This window comes from Morone saxatilis, unplaced genomic scaffold (genome assembly GCF_004916995.1).
Source record: "Morone saxatilis isolate NCDOM2014 unplaced genomic scaffold, NCSU_SB_2.0 Contig15, whole genome shotgun sequence".
Lineage (NCBI taxonomy): Eukaryota > Metazoa > Chordata > Actinopteri > Moronidae > Morone > Morone saxatilis.
In genome coordinates, this window is record NW_023339707.1 from 23,354,862 (window position 1) to 23,375,241 (window position 20,380).

Consider the following 20,380-nt stretch of genomic DNA (forward strand, 5'->3'; position numbering starts at 1 on the left):
CAATGCAGTCCAAATGGGATGGATGAAAACTTTGTGAATGTATCTACTTAGTACAGGGTTTCCTACAATAGTTCATATACATGAAGGGCCATTTGAAATAAAGACTGCGTTAACATCAGAGGAAGTTATTTTACTGGAAAATTTAATTAATTTATAAAACATATCTTTAAATAAGAGGCCGAACAAGTCATTGTTTTGCAGGTCACAAGTAAACCTCAAGTCCCGAGTTTTTTTTACATAAATAATAGGAAGTGCTTTCAAATAAATCTCATGCTCATGCAACGTGATTGGCTTCTGTCTGATTGACTCAAAGAGCCTATGAATTATTCATTACATCATTTTCAATGGTCGGAATTCCAAGTAATTCCAAATCAAAAGGTCCAAGTTAAGTCAAAAGACATTGGTTTTGAAGTTGTAATCTTTAGTTAAAGACTTGAGTCCACACTTTGCTCCTCAGGGAGATACATCAGACAGCAAAGGCCACATATTAAATGAGTAAGACCACCATGTTGGAACTAAATTTATTACAGGAGACCAAATGCTGTCATGGTCGTCTGACTCATCTTAGCAGCTGCGAGTGATTAATCAATCAAATTGTACTTGGCTTTGAAGTGATTAATTAAAGCAGCGTGTTGCAACATTGGTCAAGAATAAAAATGTGTATGTTTATGGTGACTGTGTGTGTGTGTGTGTGTGTGTGTGTGTGCTTGTGTGTGTTGTACCTTTGCCACAGATGATGCTTAACTCAGCCTGACCACCCTTAAACTATATATAGAGGTGTCACAGAAGGTGCTTCTAACCACGAGAAACTTTTCTGTTTGTTCTAATGCTGCTGTGCATCTTTTCAGGCATCTCTTAAAAGACAGGGTATTAATACAGCAGCCTCCTCGGGGGATTAGATTAAAGTTTCAATTTGATCCTGTGAGTTATTTTTACTTTTGACAGGTTGTCTTCACAGGGCATCTTATTCTTTGGTTTTTCCTTGTCTCTGGTAGAACACATTGGCTCCACTCGCAGCCTGTTGGGAGACTTTACTCTGCTGCAATCTTAATCATTACAGACCATAAGGTAACTCGACACCGTACATGTCCGGAGGCTTCTGTTCTTGCTCTTGTTGTGTCCACACTACAATGAATAAACAGGGGAACATAATATGGCAGTGCAATGATTTTGAATACGTTTAACCTTCAGAAATGCTCCCGAGAAATATAGGCTGGGTTATGTTCGCCTGAGCTATGCTTTCATACCGAAGCCTCTGTATCATCTGGGCCTCCCTGTCGGCCAATCAAACACCTCCACAGTTGTAGGATGTATTGCTCGAGTGGAAGACTCTAGTTCTTTTAAACAGGAAGATTGTTTTGTGTTTCTTGTCATGCTGTCCGCTGTGTCACGGTGACATTCTTTCTCAATAATATCTGCAGACATCGGTGGTTCAACCATGCGAAGGAGGAATGCTGGTCTTAACAGCAGTTTAAGTGCAGTTTCCTTCAGGTTCCCACACAAGCAGAGTCTTGCACACTCCCGTTGAAGTGGTCTGACTGTAATTATAGAGTCAGCGTCTCAGGTGGAGGCCAAGGGCTGCAGAAGGAGCTGCAGAGGGGAGTTTGTGTGCTGTTGTTCATGTTGTCATAGGCAGGAAGTGAGGCATGAGTATTACTTACAGGAAATGTCAAACCAGCTGTAACTGTCCCTGCTTGAACAGTGTTATGCTGTGTACTGTGGGAGCAGTGCTTTTATTGTTATGCAAGTCTGATATTTACATCAAAGATTAGCATGTTGTCTGTGGTCCCACTAGGTTCAGAGAATAACCCACCTTAAATAAATGTTGACAATAGATTGTGAGTTTGGAGACTTGATTACAATGTGTTTGCTGTACAATGTGTCTATATTTGTTGTTTATTAAGTGTTAGGCATTGTTGGGAAAGCTACTGTATTACAACATACTGACGGCTCTCACTTTTACCAAATTCTGTGGTTCCATCTTGATGAATCCAGGCAAATTGTAATTAAAGTAAATAGATTTAATTGTGCACTTGTGTTTAAAGCTGCAACAATTAGTCAAGTCAAGGTTAGTTCCAGGTTCTCGGATGGGAGAAATGTCTGCGTTTCCTCGTCTGACGTTTTTAGTAAATTGAATACCTCAAGTCTTTGGACTGTTGGGTGAACAAAGCTGGCTGGAGGGGCTGGAGTGAATTATGATGGACGAGTTGTAGACCAAACCATTAATGGATTCACGGAGAAAATAATCATCAGATGCAGCCCTACGTGTGTTAGTTCTGTCTGAATGTATGTGCGATTGTGTGATTCTGTAAGACATTCTCACTATGCCTTTTAGTCATGGTTTCATTAAACTGTGTACTCTTCCGTACAGAAACTGTAGCAGGCACACGTCCTGAGGCGCTGTGTCACAGTGTGGGTGGGGTTTTTCACTTTAGAGCAGTTGTCATAAAGAAAAGAGATAGAGAGCCGCAGAGACCACAGCAAGGAAGTAATGAGTCAGCCAACCAGGTGACGAGGAAGTCCACAACATTTAAGCCTTTTGGACTATAATTAGTTGAACATGAGGAGGAGACTTCCCCTTAGTGCAGAGGGTAGAAGACTGAACCACCTCTATAAATGCACACAACTGGGACTTTGTAACCCTTTGATCACTGACAGTAAACCTATCAGTAAACAGCCCAGTTATTTCCATGTGGGAAGTTCTAATACCGCTATAAAACCTCCCTTCTTCACAGTTAACCAAGAAGCTCAGTGAACAAAGGACCGGGTCAACATCATCCTCAGCTATGGCGAGCCAGGACCCTGCCAACCCTTCTCATGCTACATTTGAGCTGTTTGTCCAAGCCCAGACTTGTAAGGATGTGAAGCGCCACTTTGCTGAGCTCTGCAGGCAACTGGACATCAATCCCAAGGAGTTCAGGAGCTTCTACACCAAGTTAAAGGAAAGACTGAACTACTGGAAGGCCAAAGCCCTGTGGACAAAGCTGGACAAAAGGGCATCCCACTCTGATTACCAGCAAGGAAAGGCCTGCACAAAAACCAAGGTACCAGTGATATTTGAAAGGGATGTGAAGGTTCTGAATTCTGGGACAAATACTGAAACCCTCCAATCATTTGTCAAGATAATTGTCTGATTTAAGTATACATATTTAATATAAATGTTGGTACAAATGTCACAATTCAAATATAATATCTGTTGTTCAAACAACATGTTTTTACTATACAGCTGTAATAATCAACTGTGGAGTGACTATGGATGAGTACTTGAGGTTTAAAAGGAAATCATCACATGGCTGCATTTTAAACTTTGCCCTGCTTGCCACACAGTAATGCAGGAAAACATTTAGTTGTATCTGATTTCATCACACTTTGATTAGCATCATGTCACCCATGCGAGCTGTTGGTCTGATTTCCGCCCCGCCTCTCTTAGTGCCTTGTGTTGGGTGCTGGGCCATGTGGCCTGAGAACAGCCATCGAACTGTCCCTGCTGGGGGCTCAGGTGGTGGTGCTGGAGAAGAGGGACAGTTTCAGCAGGAACAATGTTCTCCACCTGTGGCCCTATACAATCGTCGACCTCCGTGGGCTCGGAGCCAAGAAGTTCTACGGCAAATTTTGCACCGGGTCTCTGGATCACATCAGTGAGTGACTAATGACTGCGTTTACTGTGTACCGGGTCGGCTGTTGTTTTGAAGTGTTCCCATTAGTGCTGAAATGATTAGGTGAACAATCGATTCAGTGACAAACAGAAAATAAATCTACAACATTATTTAGTTTTAATTTATGCGTGTTGGTGTCTGATGAAGGGGAAGGGAGGGGGGCATAGAAATAGAGTATAAAATGGATTAAATGACCTTATTGCATTAACAGGGCCATTACAGGACACCTCTATGAAATGCAGCCTTTGGAGCCTTAGTGCATATGTGATTTCCAATCCTTTTGGAATGCATGTTCTATTACGGAGGTTCAGATTGTTTACAGGCCTTAGGGAGCTGCATGAAGACTACAGGTTTGAAAATGAAAAAGATCTGCTCATGTGGAGTTAGACAGAAGTGAGCTTACCAGTAAGGATGCACTGATACTGATCTTTTTTTGTTGTTATTTATTTGCTCTTCTGTACCATGGAAACAAGCAAAGATAAGCATCTCTGCTGGTTGCAGCTCAGTCTATTTCTTTTCTCAACCAAGATGTGAGACCCAGAGAAGAACCACTGTTCTCTGTCTGTTCTCTGTCCGTGCTCTGTAGCTCACTGAACACACCCTTCAGAAAGTTACTTAACTTCGGACGTTAGCAGAATCACCATTTATTTATTAACTGATCAATACTAACCGATCAGTTATCAACCAAAAATGGCTTGTACAATGTGAGATTTGCAGTTCAGACTAAACAAGGAAATTGGGCTCTGGGAAACTGATAAGCATGTTAATCAGTAATGAATGTAACCCTTATTTGCAGCCCTGGCTTCCTTGAACTTTCTGTTTGCATGCACTGACTGTATATTTAGTATCTTGATTATGTCATTCACACATTTCCAATGAAATATACATGTGTGTTTTTCCAGGCATCCGTCAGCTGCAGTTGGTTCTATTAAAAGTGTCCCTCCTCCTCGGGGTGGAGGTGCACACCGGAGTGGAGTTTCAGGGCTTGATTGAGCCCTCAGGAGAAAACGGTATTTACATCTCCCAACCAGTAATCACTGTTCCCACTAGTTTTGCTCAGTATATCACCATCAGTTGTTGTTGTTTTTATGAACCTGCAAATAGTTATCAAGCAGCGGTATGTAAAGCAGTAAAGTTATTATGAAAGCTGCTGAGGGGCAAGGAACATGAAAGTTTGATGTGTTTCTGACAGGTTGGATGGCCAAGCTGCAGCCTGGGTCTCATCCTGCTGCAGCCTTCCAGTTTGATGTCTTCATCTCTGCTGGAGGAGGCAGGTTTGTCCCTGATGGTGAGAAAAACAATACATGTACTCTTAAATCACTTCTGTTCCCACTGGCGCAATAGGGGGCACAGAAATGTTGCAAGGCCCGGCTGTTACACAAAAACAAACTTCCTCAAGCAGCCGTATTCAGTGAGCTTTCATCAGGCCAGTTTGTTCTTTTCTTCTTTCCCAAACTATCAGGCTTTAAGCACAAGGAGCTGAGAGGCAAGCTGGCTATCGGCATCACAGCCAACTTCATCAACAGAAACACGGCTGCTGAGTCCCAAGCAGCAGAGATCAGCGGTGTGGCGCGCATCTACAACCAGAAGTTTTTCCAAGACCTGCTCTCTGAGACGGGTAGGAATCCATATGACCTCTACTGTCAAGTTCAGGTGGATGGAGGACATCTTGATTTACAGTGAACCAGCTGTCTGCTGCTTAAACATTAAAGCAAGAAAAGAGGACATGCTATAGATTAATTTATTTTGTTGCTGGGCTTGCACTAAGTGAGAACATGAATTATGAAGTAGAGTCACTAAAGCAGAACATGTCTAATAAGAACATGAGTGCTTTTATTTTCATCTCATTGTTCTTCTGTTGTGCCTCACTGAATGCAGCCCTAAAGGCATGAAATGAATGTTCACACTGTCAGGTTGGGTTTAATGTGAAGTGTGAAAAGAGCAGCAAGGCTGTTCATCTCTCTTCCAATGCTTAGTTAATTTCCTGTGGCAGCATTAAGCATTATGAAATCCACCCTTCCCACTCTGCACGCACTGCACTTTCGGCACAATGATGCTTCACCTTTATAACCTCGATCGCAACCAGTTGAACGACTTTTGAATTCTTCTTTAACCTCCATGTGTCTCCCTCTGCTCCACTGCCCTCCAGTTAAACTATTAGAAAAGCCTAAGCAAACAAGCTAATGATATAGAACAATAACACTCTTAAATAGAAAATGTTCTGGGTGTCTGGGCTTCCTAATTCTCCCACTCTCCTACACTGCTCACTGTCTTGCTATACTCACCATGCTCTCTCTCCATTTTCCATTCCAGGTATTGATTTGGAGAATATTGTCTACTACAAAGACGACACCCACTACTTTGTCATGACTGCCAAGAAGAAGAGCTTGCTGAAGAAGGGGGTCATTAAACAGGTGAGAACAACACATCCATTACCAAGAAAAAGTGTGATTCTTATTGGCACCAGTTGTTTCTCAGTCCAGTAAAGAAAAAGAAACAAACCAGATGGATGTAACAGCAATGCTGAAGAGAGAAACTGTCAATCATCTCTTCTTTCTCTGCAGCCTGGACCTTTAGCTAATGCAGTAATTCAAGTAAGACTTGTCACTCAGCATCAGAAAAGGTAATATGACTCATCATGTTGCACCTCTCACTCTCTCTCTACAGGACTACAGCGATGCAGAGGAGCTGCTGGCGCCTGCAAACGTTGATCACGAGGCTTTGTGCCTCTATGCCCACGATGCTGCCTTCTTCTCCACCGGTGGCAAACTGCCTGACCTCCAGTTTGCCTTGAGCAATGCCGGCCGGCCAGACGTGGCCATGTTCGACTTCACCTGCATGCACCGTGCTGAGAATGCCTCTCTGGTCAGGGAGAGGAGGGGGAAGAAATTGTTGATTGGGCTTGTGGGAGATTGCCTGGTGGAGGTAGGGGCAACCTTTTTAGTAATCTCCTGTAAATTTCACCTAGTTCCCATTATTGTCACAGCAGGGGCACCAGGTACAGACTGAAATACCTCCATAACTATGGATGGATTGGCAAAAAAGTTTGTACATACCCTCAGGGGCCCCAGGGGACGAATCCCTGACTTTTCATGCCACCATGTACACCAGCCACCAGCAGGTCAAATGTTGAACTTATCCAGTGAAAAGAAAGAAGAAAATGAGCTTAACATTTGTGGTTTCATAGATAATAGATTGCCATGAGATTTGGTACAGACTTTCATGTCTCCCTCAGGATACATTGTGTAAACATGGGTGATTCTGGTTTTACACTAGCGCTATCATCAGTGCCTGCAAACCCCATCAGCTTTGCTTAATGCTAATTATCTCATTTTAGCATCTTAATATGCTTAACTAAGATGGTTAATATTATAGCAGCTTTTAGCATCGTCATTGTGAGCATGTACATGTACAAACATTGTCTGACAAGTAAATAAAGGAGAAAAACATGTTCAGGGCCATTTTGAAAATAAAGTAGGCTTTATTAAACTACAATGCCACGCTAGAAACCTAAAATAGGAATGTTTTTGTTTGTCATATTTGTTTATTGACGCATATTTATTGATAAGTCTACAAAGGCAGTTCATCTTCTGGCGTCTTTGCTTAGCTAAATTAAGCTATTAACCGATGGCACTGTCTGATAAATAAGAGCTAGGTTAAATGCCCAATAAGTGAGCCTAATTACCCTAACCTGTCAATCGCTTTAAAAGCTGTATTTCTTTGAGCATTTCAGTTTTTCATAGATGTGAAGTTAAAGAGCAAAGCAGTATGTGTGTGCGCTTCTTTCAAGTAAAGCCACACAAACTTGTGCTTGTGGCTGTGAAAAAAAAGTGTGTTCAGACTTTGTCTTCTGCGCACAACAAAATATATTTAACATGTATGTTATTTTTTCATGAGGAAGTGGCTTTGAGGTTTCTCTTCTTATTTGGCGTGAGATCGGGCAGGATGAGAGCGTGTTGGCAACTCTATAATGTAAACTGAAAAATTATGTTATTTTAGGTCTACTAGATTTCAGCATTAAGGTGCAGTAACATTCATGATTTTGCACTATATTGACCTAAAAACCTCTCGAATCATGAGAAACTTTCAGCATGACAGAGACACAGAGCGTCCTTGTAACCATAGCAACTACCTGTCCTGCCTGCATGCGCACTGTGTGAGAGGAGAGGGAGAGACGCTGATGCCAGAAGAGCCACAGTCTGTTAGCTCTGAGCAGCATGCATGGGAATAAATGACACTATAATAAATGTGTGTATATTTCTCGCTTTCCCCCCATTGCTCTGAATAACTCGCTGTTGCATCACGCTGCAGTTGTGCTGCAACGTTAGCAGTTCTGAATTTGTTTTTCGCTGCGTGACAAAATAGACGTGTGAAAAGTGTCAGTTGTGTGAAATTTGGCCGCCCTGCATTTAGCTTAAGGCATCGCTGTGTCTCTCACATAGCTATAAAGATAAAGACTGATTATTGATGTACGTGTGTTTGTATGTGTATATAATGTATATATGTAGTTTGAAAAGCTGGGCAGCTGTTTCTTTTTCTGCCCCATAAGTTTTAATAAGCTCCCTAGCGTGATAATCACTCACTGTATGAAATGTGTATGCTCTACTTCATCATTAGATTATCTTAATGTGTGACAATGAATTCTTGTGCCCTGTTCTCTGCAGCCTTTCTGGCCTCTGGGTACAGGCATTGCCCGTGGGTTTCTAGCTGCTTTTGACACAGCGTGGATGGTGAGGAGCTGGGGCATGGGGGTCCCACATCTCAAGGTCCTGGCTGAACGGTGAGCTGGCTCCATAAATCTACTTAGCTGCACACAATACCCAAAATCACATTTCATCTTTACATCATGAGCAACATGCAAAACACACTGGAGTTCTTTACTTCCTGTTTCTTCTGTACTTCCTGCCACATCGCCAGCTGTTTGTGGTGTTTCACAGAAGTCATGGTTTGCCCCTAAAATAATTTTGAGATGTAAAATTGTAACCTAGCAAGACATTTACTATGGTGTATACCTGCAGATTCAGTTTATACCAGATAAATTCAACAACGTTTTACAGAAAGAGTTCTGTTTCTGTTAATCTAGTGTGAAGTCAAAAATGTGCACAGACAATCTCTGAACTCACCCAGTCACACTGCGTTCCTTATTAGTGTTTGCTTTTAGGTTTCAGTTCATCTCTGTTGCCATGTGTTGATTGATTTGGGGCTGTGCGTGGCTCTAAATTACTGTAATTTCTTCACAAATGTACAGAGAAAGCATCTACCAGGTCTTGTCCCAGACCACACCAGAAAACACCAGCAAAAACTACGCTGGTTACAGCATCAACCCCACAACACGGTACACGAGAGCGAACCTCTCCTCCATCCAAACCAACCAGGTCAGGACTGTTATCCTTTATTTACTCAACACAGATTTGAATCATGGTGACTTTAATCACCATGAAGGTTATTTGAAGATGCAGATTATAGTCTAGTAGCCACAGTCTCATACAAGTAAAGCAATGTTAACAAAACAGACTTCACATTTCTAATACTTAGATTAAATAAACATTGGTTTGAGTCCAATGTGAAACTGCTCCAAAGCTGTTTTCTGTATTCATTGTCAGCGAAGTAATATTCTTAATTTAAGTTTTGATTGTATTTACTTACAGTAAATAACAATAATGTACTGATTGCATTGACCAATGTCTTTATATGATTTACAAATGATTCTGTTTAGTCTGTGATCTCTGAATGTAATGACTGATCTACCTGTCTTTTCATTTAGGTGCAGCACCTATATGATGTTGATAAATCCAATGCATCAAGCAAGAAGCAGAAGAACAGGTTGTCTCACATGCGTCAAGGTCAGCTGTTCTTCATTGTTAGGCCTGCACTATAGTTCACTCTCTCACTTTTGTTCGGCTTTGTGTTGAGTTAAGCAGGAGGCACTTTGTGGTTTGTGGTATTGACACATCATAAAGAAACAATGTATTTGCACCATATTTACTTATCAGGCATGGTGGAACCACAGAATGTTGTAGAGCTTTGGCTGATGAATTGTCTGTTTGTCCTCTCAGATTCAGTCAGTGGGTTTGAAGAGTTGTTGAAATGGTGCCAGAAACACACAGCGGGTTATCCGAATGTGAATGTAAAAGATTTTACACAATCCTGGAGGTCCGGGCTGGCTCTGTGTGCTCTGATCCACCACTTCAGACCTCCGCTCATGTGAGTTGCTCTTAGCTTGGTTTTCATCTAACAACACCACTAATGACACACTGTAAGATCCTGTATAATTATGTGGTTTAATGGCATTCATTTGACCCAGTTCTTTGAAAGAAATTAGCATCAAGTATTTACATTTTACCTAATGCAATCCATGGCTAACCAAACAGTAAACAAAAGCTAATGTAATGATCATCTTTGCCGTGAAAAGTCCCCCTATAATTAATACTAATAATTCCTCCACAGTGACATGTCCACCCTGGATGAGTCTAGTGCTGTTCACAACAACCAACTGGCTTTCAGCATCTTGGAGAGCGAGCTGGGCATCCCACCTGTCATGTCTGCCAGTGACTTAGCCAACAGCGGCCAGATAGACAGGTTGTCCATGGTCCTCTACCTCACCCAGATCCAAAAGGCCTTCACGGTGCCAGCAAAGGGTAAAGGTTTGCATATGTATTATGAACTCAAAAGCCAAAAAAGCACTTTGGAATATACCACAGTTATGCCATTTTTTTATGCTATTTATGTTCCGATATATTTCTGAAGATGGCTAGTGGTGACAGCACTATAAATCTTGCATAACTTGGTTGCTTAGACACTGCACAGCATTAGCATCACCGTAAAAGGGTCAGGTGTCCTCCCACTGAAATGTGTTTGGTGTTGAGCAAGTGATCAAACCGCTGCTGTCTCTTTAAGAGCATGTTACCCAGAATTCATTTGGCTTAAGTGGCTAGTGCTGTGCTCAGAGCCAGCCTCTACTGGTCGGGCTGCTCTCCTGCACAGCAGACAGAGCAAACAGTCACGGTGTGGACCTGCCTTATCAGGGGTCTGATGGGACTAGCGTCTCTTGAAGGGGATCTACTGTTCCTGCACTGAAGGAGGGTTTTCTCTGTGCAGCAGAGGTATTTTATTTTTTTTACAGTCTTTGTAGCATGAGGAGCCTGTACAGCATAAATGTGAGCCCAGCGTTTGGAGGCACTGAATGAGCTGAAGTGGGTGTGATGTACGCTCTCCGTGCCTGTGATGCTGTGCTGCTCTGCTTGGGATCCGCTGACTGATGTGCAGGCAGTAGGGGAGCTGTCATTCTCCGGTAACCTTATCTGAATGATGAAAGAGTGGGAGTGGTAGTTAGAGCTGGAGCTGAAGAGTTTTTATGTGGAATGACAAGTTAAATTTAGCCGCTGTGACGCTACAGAAAATACAAGGAAGAGGGATTATTCATATTTCTGACAGAGTATCCGACATAAAAAGATATTGGCTTGAAAGGATATTAAAAAAGGCAGAGTCCGAATATTTTACGCAGCTGTAAGTAGGCCAACAATAACGTTCAGGTGTCTTCGGGTTTGCAGCCGAGTGTAACAAGATAAAGTGAATTCGGTGTCTGTCCCTCTGTGACATTTTTCTTTCTCTCATTTTCCGCTGGCTACAGAACCTGGAGGCTTCCTGCCATCGTCCAAGCCTCTGACTCTCTCCCAGACACAGTCAGCTGTCTTTTTCCTGAACAAGCTGAAGCACAACTCTCTGCAAAGACGCAAGGTACGCCCACTGTGACTAGGGTTCACTGTTTACCCAGCACAGAGAAATGTTTGATAAAGATATTTTCAAACACACTGGCTGGTTGGCTGGAGTTCACGTCTGGGCCTTCACTCTGTGCTCTCATGCTGTCTGTGACTCACATCTCTTTTAGTCTGTTATTTCAAGGGAAGTGTTGTCTAGTTATTCATTAAAATGGTTTGAGTGTTCTCGGCATAATCGGGTCATGTGATGGTTAGTTTCTTATTTTCTCTGCAGGAAAAGCTCACATCTCAGAAACGATCAAGAGAGACGAGGATGGAAGATGAGGACAGTGTGAGTTGTGTTCAACTAATAGAATTCTACTTTAGAAGCTTTCTGCACTAATTCGTCCTCTCTTCCTGTTTTTGCCAATGTTGCTTCTCTGAATTTAACTCTACCTTATGACCTTTTCCCTCAGACGGTGGTGCCTCCTGTGTCCCCTGAGCTCAGTCCTACACCTGCTTTTACTCCTGTTCCCGAGCCGGAGCCGGAGCCGGAGCCTGAGACTGATCCTGAGCGTGATCCTGAGCCCGAGTCGGAGCATGGTACTGGTGTGCCGATGACAAACAGTGAGGAGTGTTACTTCTGTGGGCAGAGGGTCTATGTACTGGAGCGCATCAGCGCAGAGGGCAAGTTCTTCCATCGGAGCTGCTTCACCTGCCATCAGTGCAGCATCACACTCAGACTGGGAGGATACACCTTCGACCAGACTACAGGTGAGTACTTACTGTCTGTGTGCCTCCTTTGGGAGACTCATTCAAGATACTGTTGTAATTGTCAGTTCCTGTCCACATCGGGTGTAATATCTGGTCTCTTGTTCTCCTTTTTTAGCAGCCTCTTGTTTGCTAATCTAGCAGTCCTCGAGTATAAAGCACTTGTGTTTTTAGTTTTCAACAGCTATCACACCTGTGGTATAACGTGTCCTCTCAAAGCTAGGATATGGTTTTGCTGCAATAAGTAAAGGACCAATTATTTATTTATTAGTGTAATTAATAATTTGCAGTGAGACCCTTTTTAAAGGGGTTTCCACTTAGACTAAAAGGAGATTAATCATTCAAGAAAACAGCATGGTTTTTCCTCTTGAGCATGTTAACATTCACTTTGTCTTCTGACTTTTCAACTCCTTTTATCATTTTTTTATCTGTGATGTCCCCTCAGGGAGATTTTACTGCGAGCAGCACTCTGAAGAGTTGCTGCTGGTAGACGGGGCTGAAACATCTTGTAAGGTGGGTCACAGAACAGAGCAGATGTAAACCATTCTTCCTCTTGCTGCCCCAGACTCCATGTTGAATCCTGGTGTTCGTAATGCGCATGTTACACAATATTCTGTTGCATGATACATCATCCTGCTGGTGCCTGGTCCGATGTCGTCAGCCTGCGGGGGCTGCTGCAGTTACGCACAACTAATGAGAATGTTTGTGTCAAAGCATATGTGGTTTGTGGACCAAAACATATTAAACAGGGATTTCTTTCTTTGCATTTTCATTCTTTTTTTCCAATTCCATTCCTGTTTTCAGGATAGCGAAGGAAATCTCAAAGGAACAAATGAAGAGAACGGGGTTTCCAGTGATGAATATACACTGTCTCCATCCGATGAGGAGTATGAGCACACTCTGGACTGTGGTCCCTCTACTCACACACAGGAACATGACCCTGAAGGACAGGACCACCATATACTTGAATCCAAAGAGGAATCCCAAGAACCACATCCATCAAAAACTCTGACCGATCCTCCGTCTAAAACTGAGGTAGCAGCACCCACTGAGGAGGAAACTGAAGTCATTTGTCCTGTCCCCAAGCCCCGCCTCTCTAGGCAGACCATAGCCAGCCCTCAGCCCTCTCCTCCTACAGCAAAACCTCGCACAGTCCACCTTTTTAACCCTTCGACTCCAGAAAAAGATTCTTCTCCAACACCTACAAAGGAGAATTCCAAGGCAGCACCAGATTCCCGTCCGAAGCAGTCACTGCGAAAGCTTCAGCTGACTGATGAGGAGAAAACCCAGCTGGTTAATCTTCACAGCTTAAGTGCGGACTCTGACTCAGAGACCCCTGGTGGGTCTTCCTCCTGCTCCTCTTCCTCTGCAACTGCAGGAGGTCCAAGCCCTCCTAAACCAGAGGGCCTGGATGGGCAAGAAGAGGAGGGCTACTGGAGCGGGAGCACAGCTAGTCACATCCGGGAGAAGAGGAATCGACGTTGCTTCAAGAGAAAAGAGATGCCAAGCGGACAGACCAGAGTACGATCAAAGTTTTCCCCCTGGAATCTCTCGTCCCCGAGGATCAGCAGAGACACTCGGCTCAGCGTCCTCATCAATCATCCAGGGAGAGTGGGTAAGTTGAGGATTCGTATTCTCTTTGATCTTTGGTGGAGAAAAGTAGATGCAGGGGGAAAAAACACCTTTGCTGTGGTGTTTTTCAGATCTTGGTCAGGATTGTTACAACATCTTTCTTGTCTTTTTACAACAGAAACAACATTCAGACATGTTCACAGCACCTCAGAGGAGGGTGTCGAAGGAGATGATGACGACGATGACGACGACGAGGATGATATGTTTGGACAAGATATTGACTTATTTGATGAGAAAGTAAGAAGGAGCTGATATTTTCATTTTAGTTTGCGAGCTGCTACATTTTAACAAGCGGTGTGCTTACTATACTGACTCTTTTAGTTCCAGACAGTGCCGACAGACCCTGTTGAGGCTGAGAAGTTGGAGCTGATGAAGATGAGGACACTGGAGCGTCGAGCCAAAACGAGCGAATTACAGCGACTACGCAAAGCCCAGGTCTGTGTCACAACACTCATCTATGTTTTATTGGTCCGTGGCTTCTTCAGCTTCACTCAGTGAAACTATGAACTCATTGTGTTTGTAGTTGGTCATAAATTAGTCAACACATTTAGATTATGTGTTGCAGTTTTTACAATCCTCAAGATTTAGTTCCTGGTTGATTTGGCGACACCAGTGGTCACTAGTGGTAACAGCAAGTGTGGTTTCAGCATTCTGGGGCCAGCAAACACTGGACACTTGTCAGAAATACAACAAAAGAGCAATTGATGTATCTTTTGACAGTGCAAACAAACAAACTGAAGTTGTTTTTAAGTAAGAAGTCAGTCAAAAATCAGCCTTCTTCCATTATACCATTGAGAAACCACTGTTTAATTTCCTGCTGCATGCTGCGTAAGTAGTTTTCCACACATCACCAGACCACAGGGAAAAGAGTTACCTTGCTGAGGAGTTGGATGTGTGCAGCCTGTCTGAAAGCTCACTGTGGCTGCTCCTTCTCGTCTCATTACTTCCTGCGATATTTAAAATAATGACTGTGCCATGTTTTGTAGACACATTTTTGATGAACAATCGCTGTGACAAATATGTTTCCTAGGGCTTCTTCACAATAAAAGTCACTCCCTATTACACCAGATGAACACTTTTAATTTGGAGCAGCAGTAGCAGCAGTGGGAAATTTGTAATTTAGTATTAGCAGTAATTTAATAAACTCTGGTACAGCTGTGGGAGAGTGAACAGTAAACACATCAGTGAGATGGAATTAAAAACAGTAACGCAGGAACACATACCTGCATCACTTCTTATGAATCCCTCATGCTTAGTTGTGCCATTTAAATCTTGCATGGGAATGGCAACAATGAAAACTACCATATAGATAAACAATTATGGAATGTAAATATATTGAAAGCCTACTGCAGATTAAATGAAAATCTTAACTATTATAACTTTTTTTTGAGTACCTTTCTTACTCGTTCTTGTTTCTGTGGTTTACAGTCCATCCAGAGGAGGCTGGAAGAGATAGAGGTGACCTTCAAGGATTTGGAGGACAAGGGTGTAGAGCTGGAGCGAACTCTGCGAGGAGAGGCTGGTAAGACCCAAACGTTAAACGCAGACCTGTAGTTTTTCTTTGCGGATACTAAAAGCTCCTTGTTTTAATATTTTAGTAATGAACAATGTCCTTACTTACACTCCCTCTCTTCTGGTAATAGAAAGTGAAGCGAATGATGGTGAGAAATCACAAAATGAGCTGCAGTTGATTAAAAAAAGTACAGTGTTTCCATAGAAACTGAATATAATGAGCACTAGAAATATTACTCTAAAAATACAAAATACATGTGTGTGTATATATATATGGGGGTACAATGTTTAACTTTCATAAGTCAGCTGAATTCACAGCCTCCAGAAATAGAGAGATGCATGTTAGCTTGAAGGCTCCCAGTTTGTCTTTAGACACGCTCACTCACATGGGTGAGTGTCACAGGCAGCACATAAATCTACTTCCACAAAACTATATCTAGACTTTCCATACAAACCTTACTCATTTTTTTTTTTTTAAACGTACCATCACGCACAGATAACCAAAAAAAATGTATTTTTCAACCTCCAGGCAGTAGCGGATCCCCTGATATGATCGAACACTGGATCCAGCTCGTCCACGAGAAGAATGCGTTGGTTTCCGAGGAGTCTGACCTCATGGTGGCGTAAGTGTACACCTTTATTGGCTCGCTTGTAAATTCAAACAGTGCTACACAGTAAAATCCTGTACAGTCTGTCTGGGAATACAGCACAGCTTTTGTGCAGAGTAGAAGTGACACAGTAGCCAGAAGGTCCACAACAGCAGACTTCCACCTCTAAACACTGGGGATACTGTTTGTTCTTCCCATGGTAGCAACCAGTCTTCTTCATAGTCACTCTGTTTGTCATATGGCCTTATGATGACCTGCGGGTATAGCAGGATGTAATGTTGACATGACTCAGCTGATGTTTGTTTTTCTCTCAGGTCTCGACAGCTGGAACTCGAAGACAAGCAGAGCATGTTGGAGTTGGAGCTCAGGAAATACATGGAGCTGAATGGTGTGTACTTTGGTGTGCTCACATAAGCACATTTGTTGTTGAAGGTTCTTGAATCGGCCTATTGATTTTGAAGCAGTTAGAAGAGAGCAACCTAAATAGGACACAAGCCCCAGTTGTGTTCAGCCCGGGCTGCTGAAACAATTATTGCACGTTTCCTCCTCTAATGAGAACATCAGTGCTTGGGCGTTGTGCTCCTGTTCACCCAATCCTGCATACAGTCAGCGCATTTTGTAATATAGGCGTACGGTGAGGTAAGTTGAGGTAAGGTTGTTGGTTGCCTTCATGTGGCAGGGCTAGTCTGTGTGTCCTTTTATAGTTAATCCTTTAAATGGACAGGTACAGTCTTTTATCTCTGTCTTCAAACAATACTCATAAGCCCATTATGTAGCCTGAAAGCATTATTGGTGGATGTGTTTGTTCCTTTTGTCCAAACTGGCTGCAAAGAGATCCCTGTCAGTGTGGAGAGACGGGGGACAAAATCCACAGTCCACTGCAACTTCAACTGAAGTTAATATGAGGCGCACAGCAGTCTGAGTTTGTGACATAAAGTAGGTAATTTCCAAAGTTCCTGTCTTTTTAGAACCGTATTCCTTCCTCATGACTCCACATCAGTGTTTCTGCACTAAACTGGAGTGGAGGGATAGTACAGAAAGAGGGACTTTTGTTCTAAAAGGACTTGAACCTACTTGACTTGATTATCTCAGATGCCTCATTATTCTATTGACTTTGCTCTAAGAAGTGATCTCTTTTGCGGCCGGTGTGGACAGGAGGAACAATTAAAGCGACCACCAGTGCTTTCAAAGTATTTTAAAAAAATGTTAACCTATCCTTTTAGATCTTTGGGAAGCACAATTTAACCTCAGGAGTCTCTGATTGCTCATTTGAGGAGTTGCTACAGAGAAAATAAATTACTGACAAGACAAAACCGAGTATCTCTGGGAGACTCAGTTGCTTATTTAGGGATCTAGCAATTACAGAACAACATTATCATCATCATTATTTATGAGTTTTTGTCCAGTATTCACCCTCATTAGCTCTGTTCTTGGTCTGGGAAACATGGCTCTCTGACTGTCACACGTTTACCAGTCTTCCGACCACTTTACACCGTCACATTCACCCCACACACATTCATACACTGATTGCAGAGACTGCCATGCAAGGTGCCAACTGCTCTTCAGAAACTAAACTCATTTACACACACACACACACACCGATGGCACAGACTCTGGGGAAATTTGGGGTTCAGTATCTTGCCCAGGGACACAAAGTGAAGCTTCTCTTAGTGGAAAACCTGCTCTACCTCCTCAGCCACAGCCACCTCACTATAAAGCTCTGTAAAGTGATTCCCTGTAGTCTAATCACTACAAGCAACAAGTTTCACATTGCCATTAATACATTGTTACTATAAAGCGAACTTTAAAGTGTGCATATGTATTTTTCCGGCAGACAAGACACCAGAGCAGCAGGCGGAAGAAGATCGGGTGCTCCAACAGATGATCGAGGTGGTGGACATGAGGGACTCCTTGGTGGCGTTTCTGGAGGAGAAGAGATTGAAGGAGATTAGCGAAGAGCAAGAGGCCTTCTCCATCAGGGAGGCCAAACGGCACTCGAAAGCAGGATCTCAGGTCCACTGGGCGTAAGGCTTTCACGCACACGCATACTCAGCATGAACCTGTATGTACTGCAGAGTGGATGCCTTCACATCTGCTGTATGTGAGACTCGCTGCTTTCAGACTTGTAACCTGAAACTTAACTTTTGAGAAGCCAAAGATGGGCAGAGTGTAACCCACCACAAGCGGTTCCTCTTTATCAAATTAGGAGTTTGGGCTTAAGGACCAGAGGCTGAGTGAATATAAGTTGTCCCTAGAGGGAGACATAAACCTGGAAATCTGAGGCTTTGACTTGGCTGCGTCCAACAACTCTTCGGCTGAGCCCTGCCTGGCATTGGTAGTGGGGACACGGCAACAGACAACGTATGAGAAAAGACCTCTAGTGTCTGCTGCACTATTTAACCACCACCACACAGCAGATAATCATTACCCAGCCGGGGACATGGCCTGGTTCGGTGTCATGTGACTAAAGCGCAAAGCCGGGACTGAGCGGCATAAAATTACAGCGGTGGGGAACCTGCAGTTGCTGGCTTTAGAGCCTTGGAGATAGATCTAGGTTGAAAACACAGGATTGATGGTGTTTTTGAAAATATTTTAATGTGGATTTTACTTGTGGCATCACGTGCTACTGTACATAATGGCATAATATACATATCATAATTCTATGTCAAGTATTTGTATACTGAATAAATTCTAGAAATATGATGGTGGTGGAGGCGTAACACAAAGGTAGTTAAAATATTAGAATTATTAAATTCCATTATTAGTGTTCATGATTTCATTTTATTCAGTTTACATTTCATTAATGACTTTTATGGATTTCGTAGCACTTCCTGCTGTTCACCATGTCCTTCCCTAATAGCATGTTGGATAGCTAATCTCAGGGGTCGATCGTTCAGTCCTCTCGGATCAGACTTACTGTTTTCACAGATGGCCTTCAACTGTCGGCTGCTCTTCAACTGGTGGTGTATCATACGAACACAGGGGATTTCGGGGTGAATGAAAAACAGACTTAACTGACTGGTTCATCTATTTATAAATGCCATCATTTATCATTTGCAGGTGTTCCTATTCATGTGCTGGCGGAATAGCCAAAATCAAGACAAAGAGCAGTTTGTTGTTAGTGAAAAGGAGCCTTATATTCATTGTTCTGCTGCCATTTTGTGCCACATGGACGGCACTTCACAGTATATCAAATAAAGATCATGCACTTTGATGTTTTAGTTTTCCTGTTTTTGATAATACATTAAGGTCTTCGGTGGTTTAGCTAATGCATGTCCGCTCTTGTCAGCTGTTTTATTTGTTACTGGGCATATTGCCATAACCTTGACCATGAACAGAACTGTAAATATAAAGGGATTGTCTGCCATTATAACTTCTGACCTCTAGGGTGCACACTTGTCCCTCTAGACTGCCAGTAAACTAAATACGACAGTAATTCATTTTATCAGAGATGGAAGAAGTATTCAGATCCTTTACTTAAAAATAAAAACCAATGACAAATAACTCCCTAATACATGAGTGTGAAAGTTCCTGGCAATATCAAATATTATCTTTAGTAAAAGTACAGATGTTTTATCCAAGCAAAATATACTTTGAAGTTTCAAAAGTAAAAGTATTCCCATTGAGCAGAATGACCCCATTCAGTATGTGGTTCAATATAATTAATACTATTGGATTAGGTATCATTACTAGAACCTGCATCAGATGTGTAAAAGCATTTTTTATTACTATTTACTTACTACTAATACGCTTCACATTCTGTAGTTAAATCTATTTATACATTTCATATTTAATGAGATGATAATAGGTTTTTATAACTGTCAGATAGTGAGATAGAAGTATGAAATACTCGTGTAAAGAACGCAAGTACTTTAAAATTGTACTTAAAGGTCCAGTGTGTAATGTTTAGAAGGATATAGTAGCAGAAATGAAATATAATATTCATAACAATGTTTTCATTATTGTATAATCACCTGAATATAGGAATCGTTGTGGTTTTTTTACCTTAGCTTGAGCCAGTTTTATCTACAGGAGCAGGTCCTCTTCTACAGAGTCCACCATGTTAAACCATCATGTTTCTACCCAGAACGGACAAATCAAACCTTTTGTGTTTCTGCAGGTTTTGCGGCCATCTTTTTCCTCCACACTTGGCTGAGTGGTATTCAGTTACTTGCAATCTGTAACTTCACCACTAGATGCCACTAAATCCTGGTGCTTTAAGTGCAGCACTTGATGCAGTTAAGTTACATTCCACCACTGTAGCTTATATCTTCTATCTATCTAATATATATTTTTACTTTATTTAACTTATTAGTTCATAAAATAATATTTAGAAATAACTAAAATGCTACAAAGGATGCTACATGTCTGTGTTTAGTCACATTCATGTCTGGTACAAATGTATGATATGAATTGCTTTAAAAATAAGATGCTAAATTACCTTAAATCATTTTAAAGAACATGTCCTTAAGGGCTATTTTTAAAAATAAAACTTAAAATGCAA

General features: G+C 42.1%; 1 protein-coding gene across 2 annotated transcripts in view; it reads left to right on the top strand.

Annotated features, from left to right (window-relative positions):
- Positions 1–19,090, top strand: part of mical1 (microtubule associated monooxygenase, calponin and LIM domain containing 1) — a 30,527-nt gene extending 11,437 nt beyond the window's left edge. Inside the window, exons 1-24 of one of the 2 annotated variants that reach the window (XM_035657469.1) lie at positions 1,005–1,068; positions 2,736–3,044; positions 3,431–3,638; positions 4,559–4,666; positions 4,849–4,944; positions 5,119–5,274; positions 5,970–6,070; positions 6,324–6,581; positions 8,321–8,436; positions 8,905–9,031; positions 9,421–9,499; positions 9,713–9,860; positions 10,104–10,294; positions 11,287–11,393; positions 11,649–11,705; positions 11,830–12,127; positions 12,570–12,637; positions 12,929–13,739; positions 13,875–13,993; positions 14,078–14,191; positions 15,185–15,278; positions 15,798–15,891; positions 16,191–16,264; positions 17,711–19,090. In XM_035657469.1, coding sequence (XP_035513362.1) covers positions 2,787–3,044; positions 3,431–3,638; positions 4,559–4,666; positions 4,849–4,944; positions 5,119–5,274; positions 5,970–6,070; positions 6,324–6,581; positions 8,321–8,436; positions 8,905–9,031; positions 9,421–9,499; positions 9,713–9,860; positions 10,104–10,294; positions 11,287–11,393; positions 11,649–11,705; positions 11,830–12,127; positions 12,570–12,637; positions 12,929–13,739; positions 13,875–13,993; positions 14,078–14,191; positions 15,185–15,278; positions 15,798–15,891; positions 16,191–16,264; positions 17,711–17,904 — 3,876 coding nt within the window. In that variant the 5' untranslated portion in view covers positions 1,005–1,068; positions 2,736–2,786 and the 3' untranslated portion in view covers positions 17,905–19,090. Of the gene's footprint in view, positions 1–1,004; positions 1,069–2,735; positions 3,045–3,430; positions 3,639–4,558; positions 4,667–4,848; positions 4,945–5,118; positions 5,275–5,969; positions 6,071–6,323; positions 6,582–8,320; positions 8,437–8,904; positions 9,032–9,420; positions 9,500–9,712; positions 9,861–10,103; positions 10,295–11,286; positions 11,394–11,648; positions 11,706–11,829; positions 12,128–12,569; positions 12,638–12,928; positions 13,740–13,874; positions 13,994–14,077; positions 14,192–15,184; positions 15,279–15,797; positions 15,892–16,190; positions 16,265–17,710 lie in introns of those variants that run through there. The other variant, XM_035657468.1, reaches the window with a different exon arrangement.
- The last annotated feature ends 1,290 nt before the right edge of the window (positions 19,091–20,380 follow it).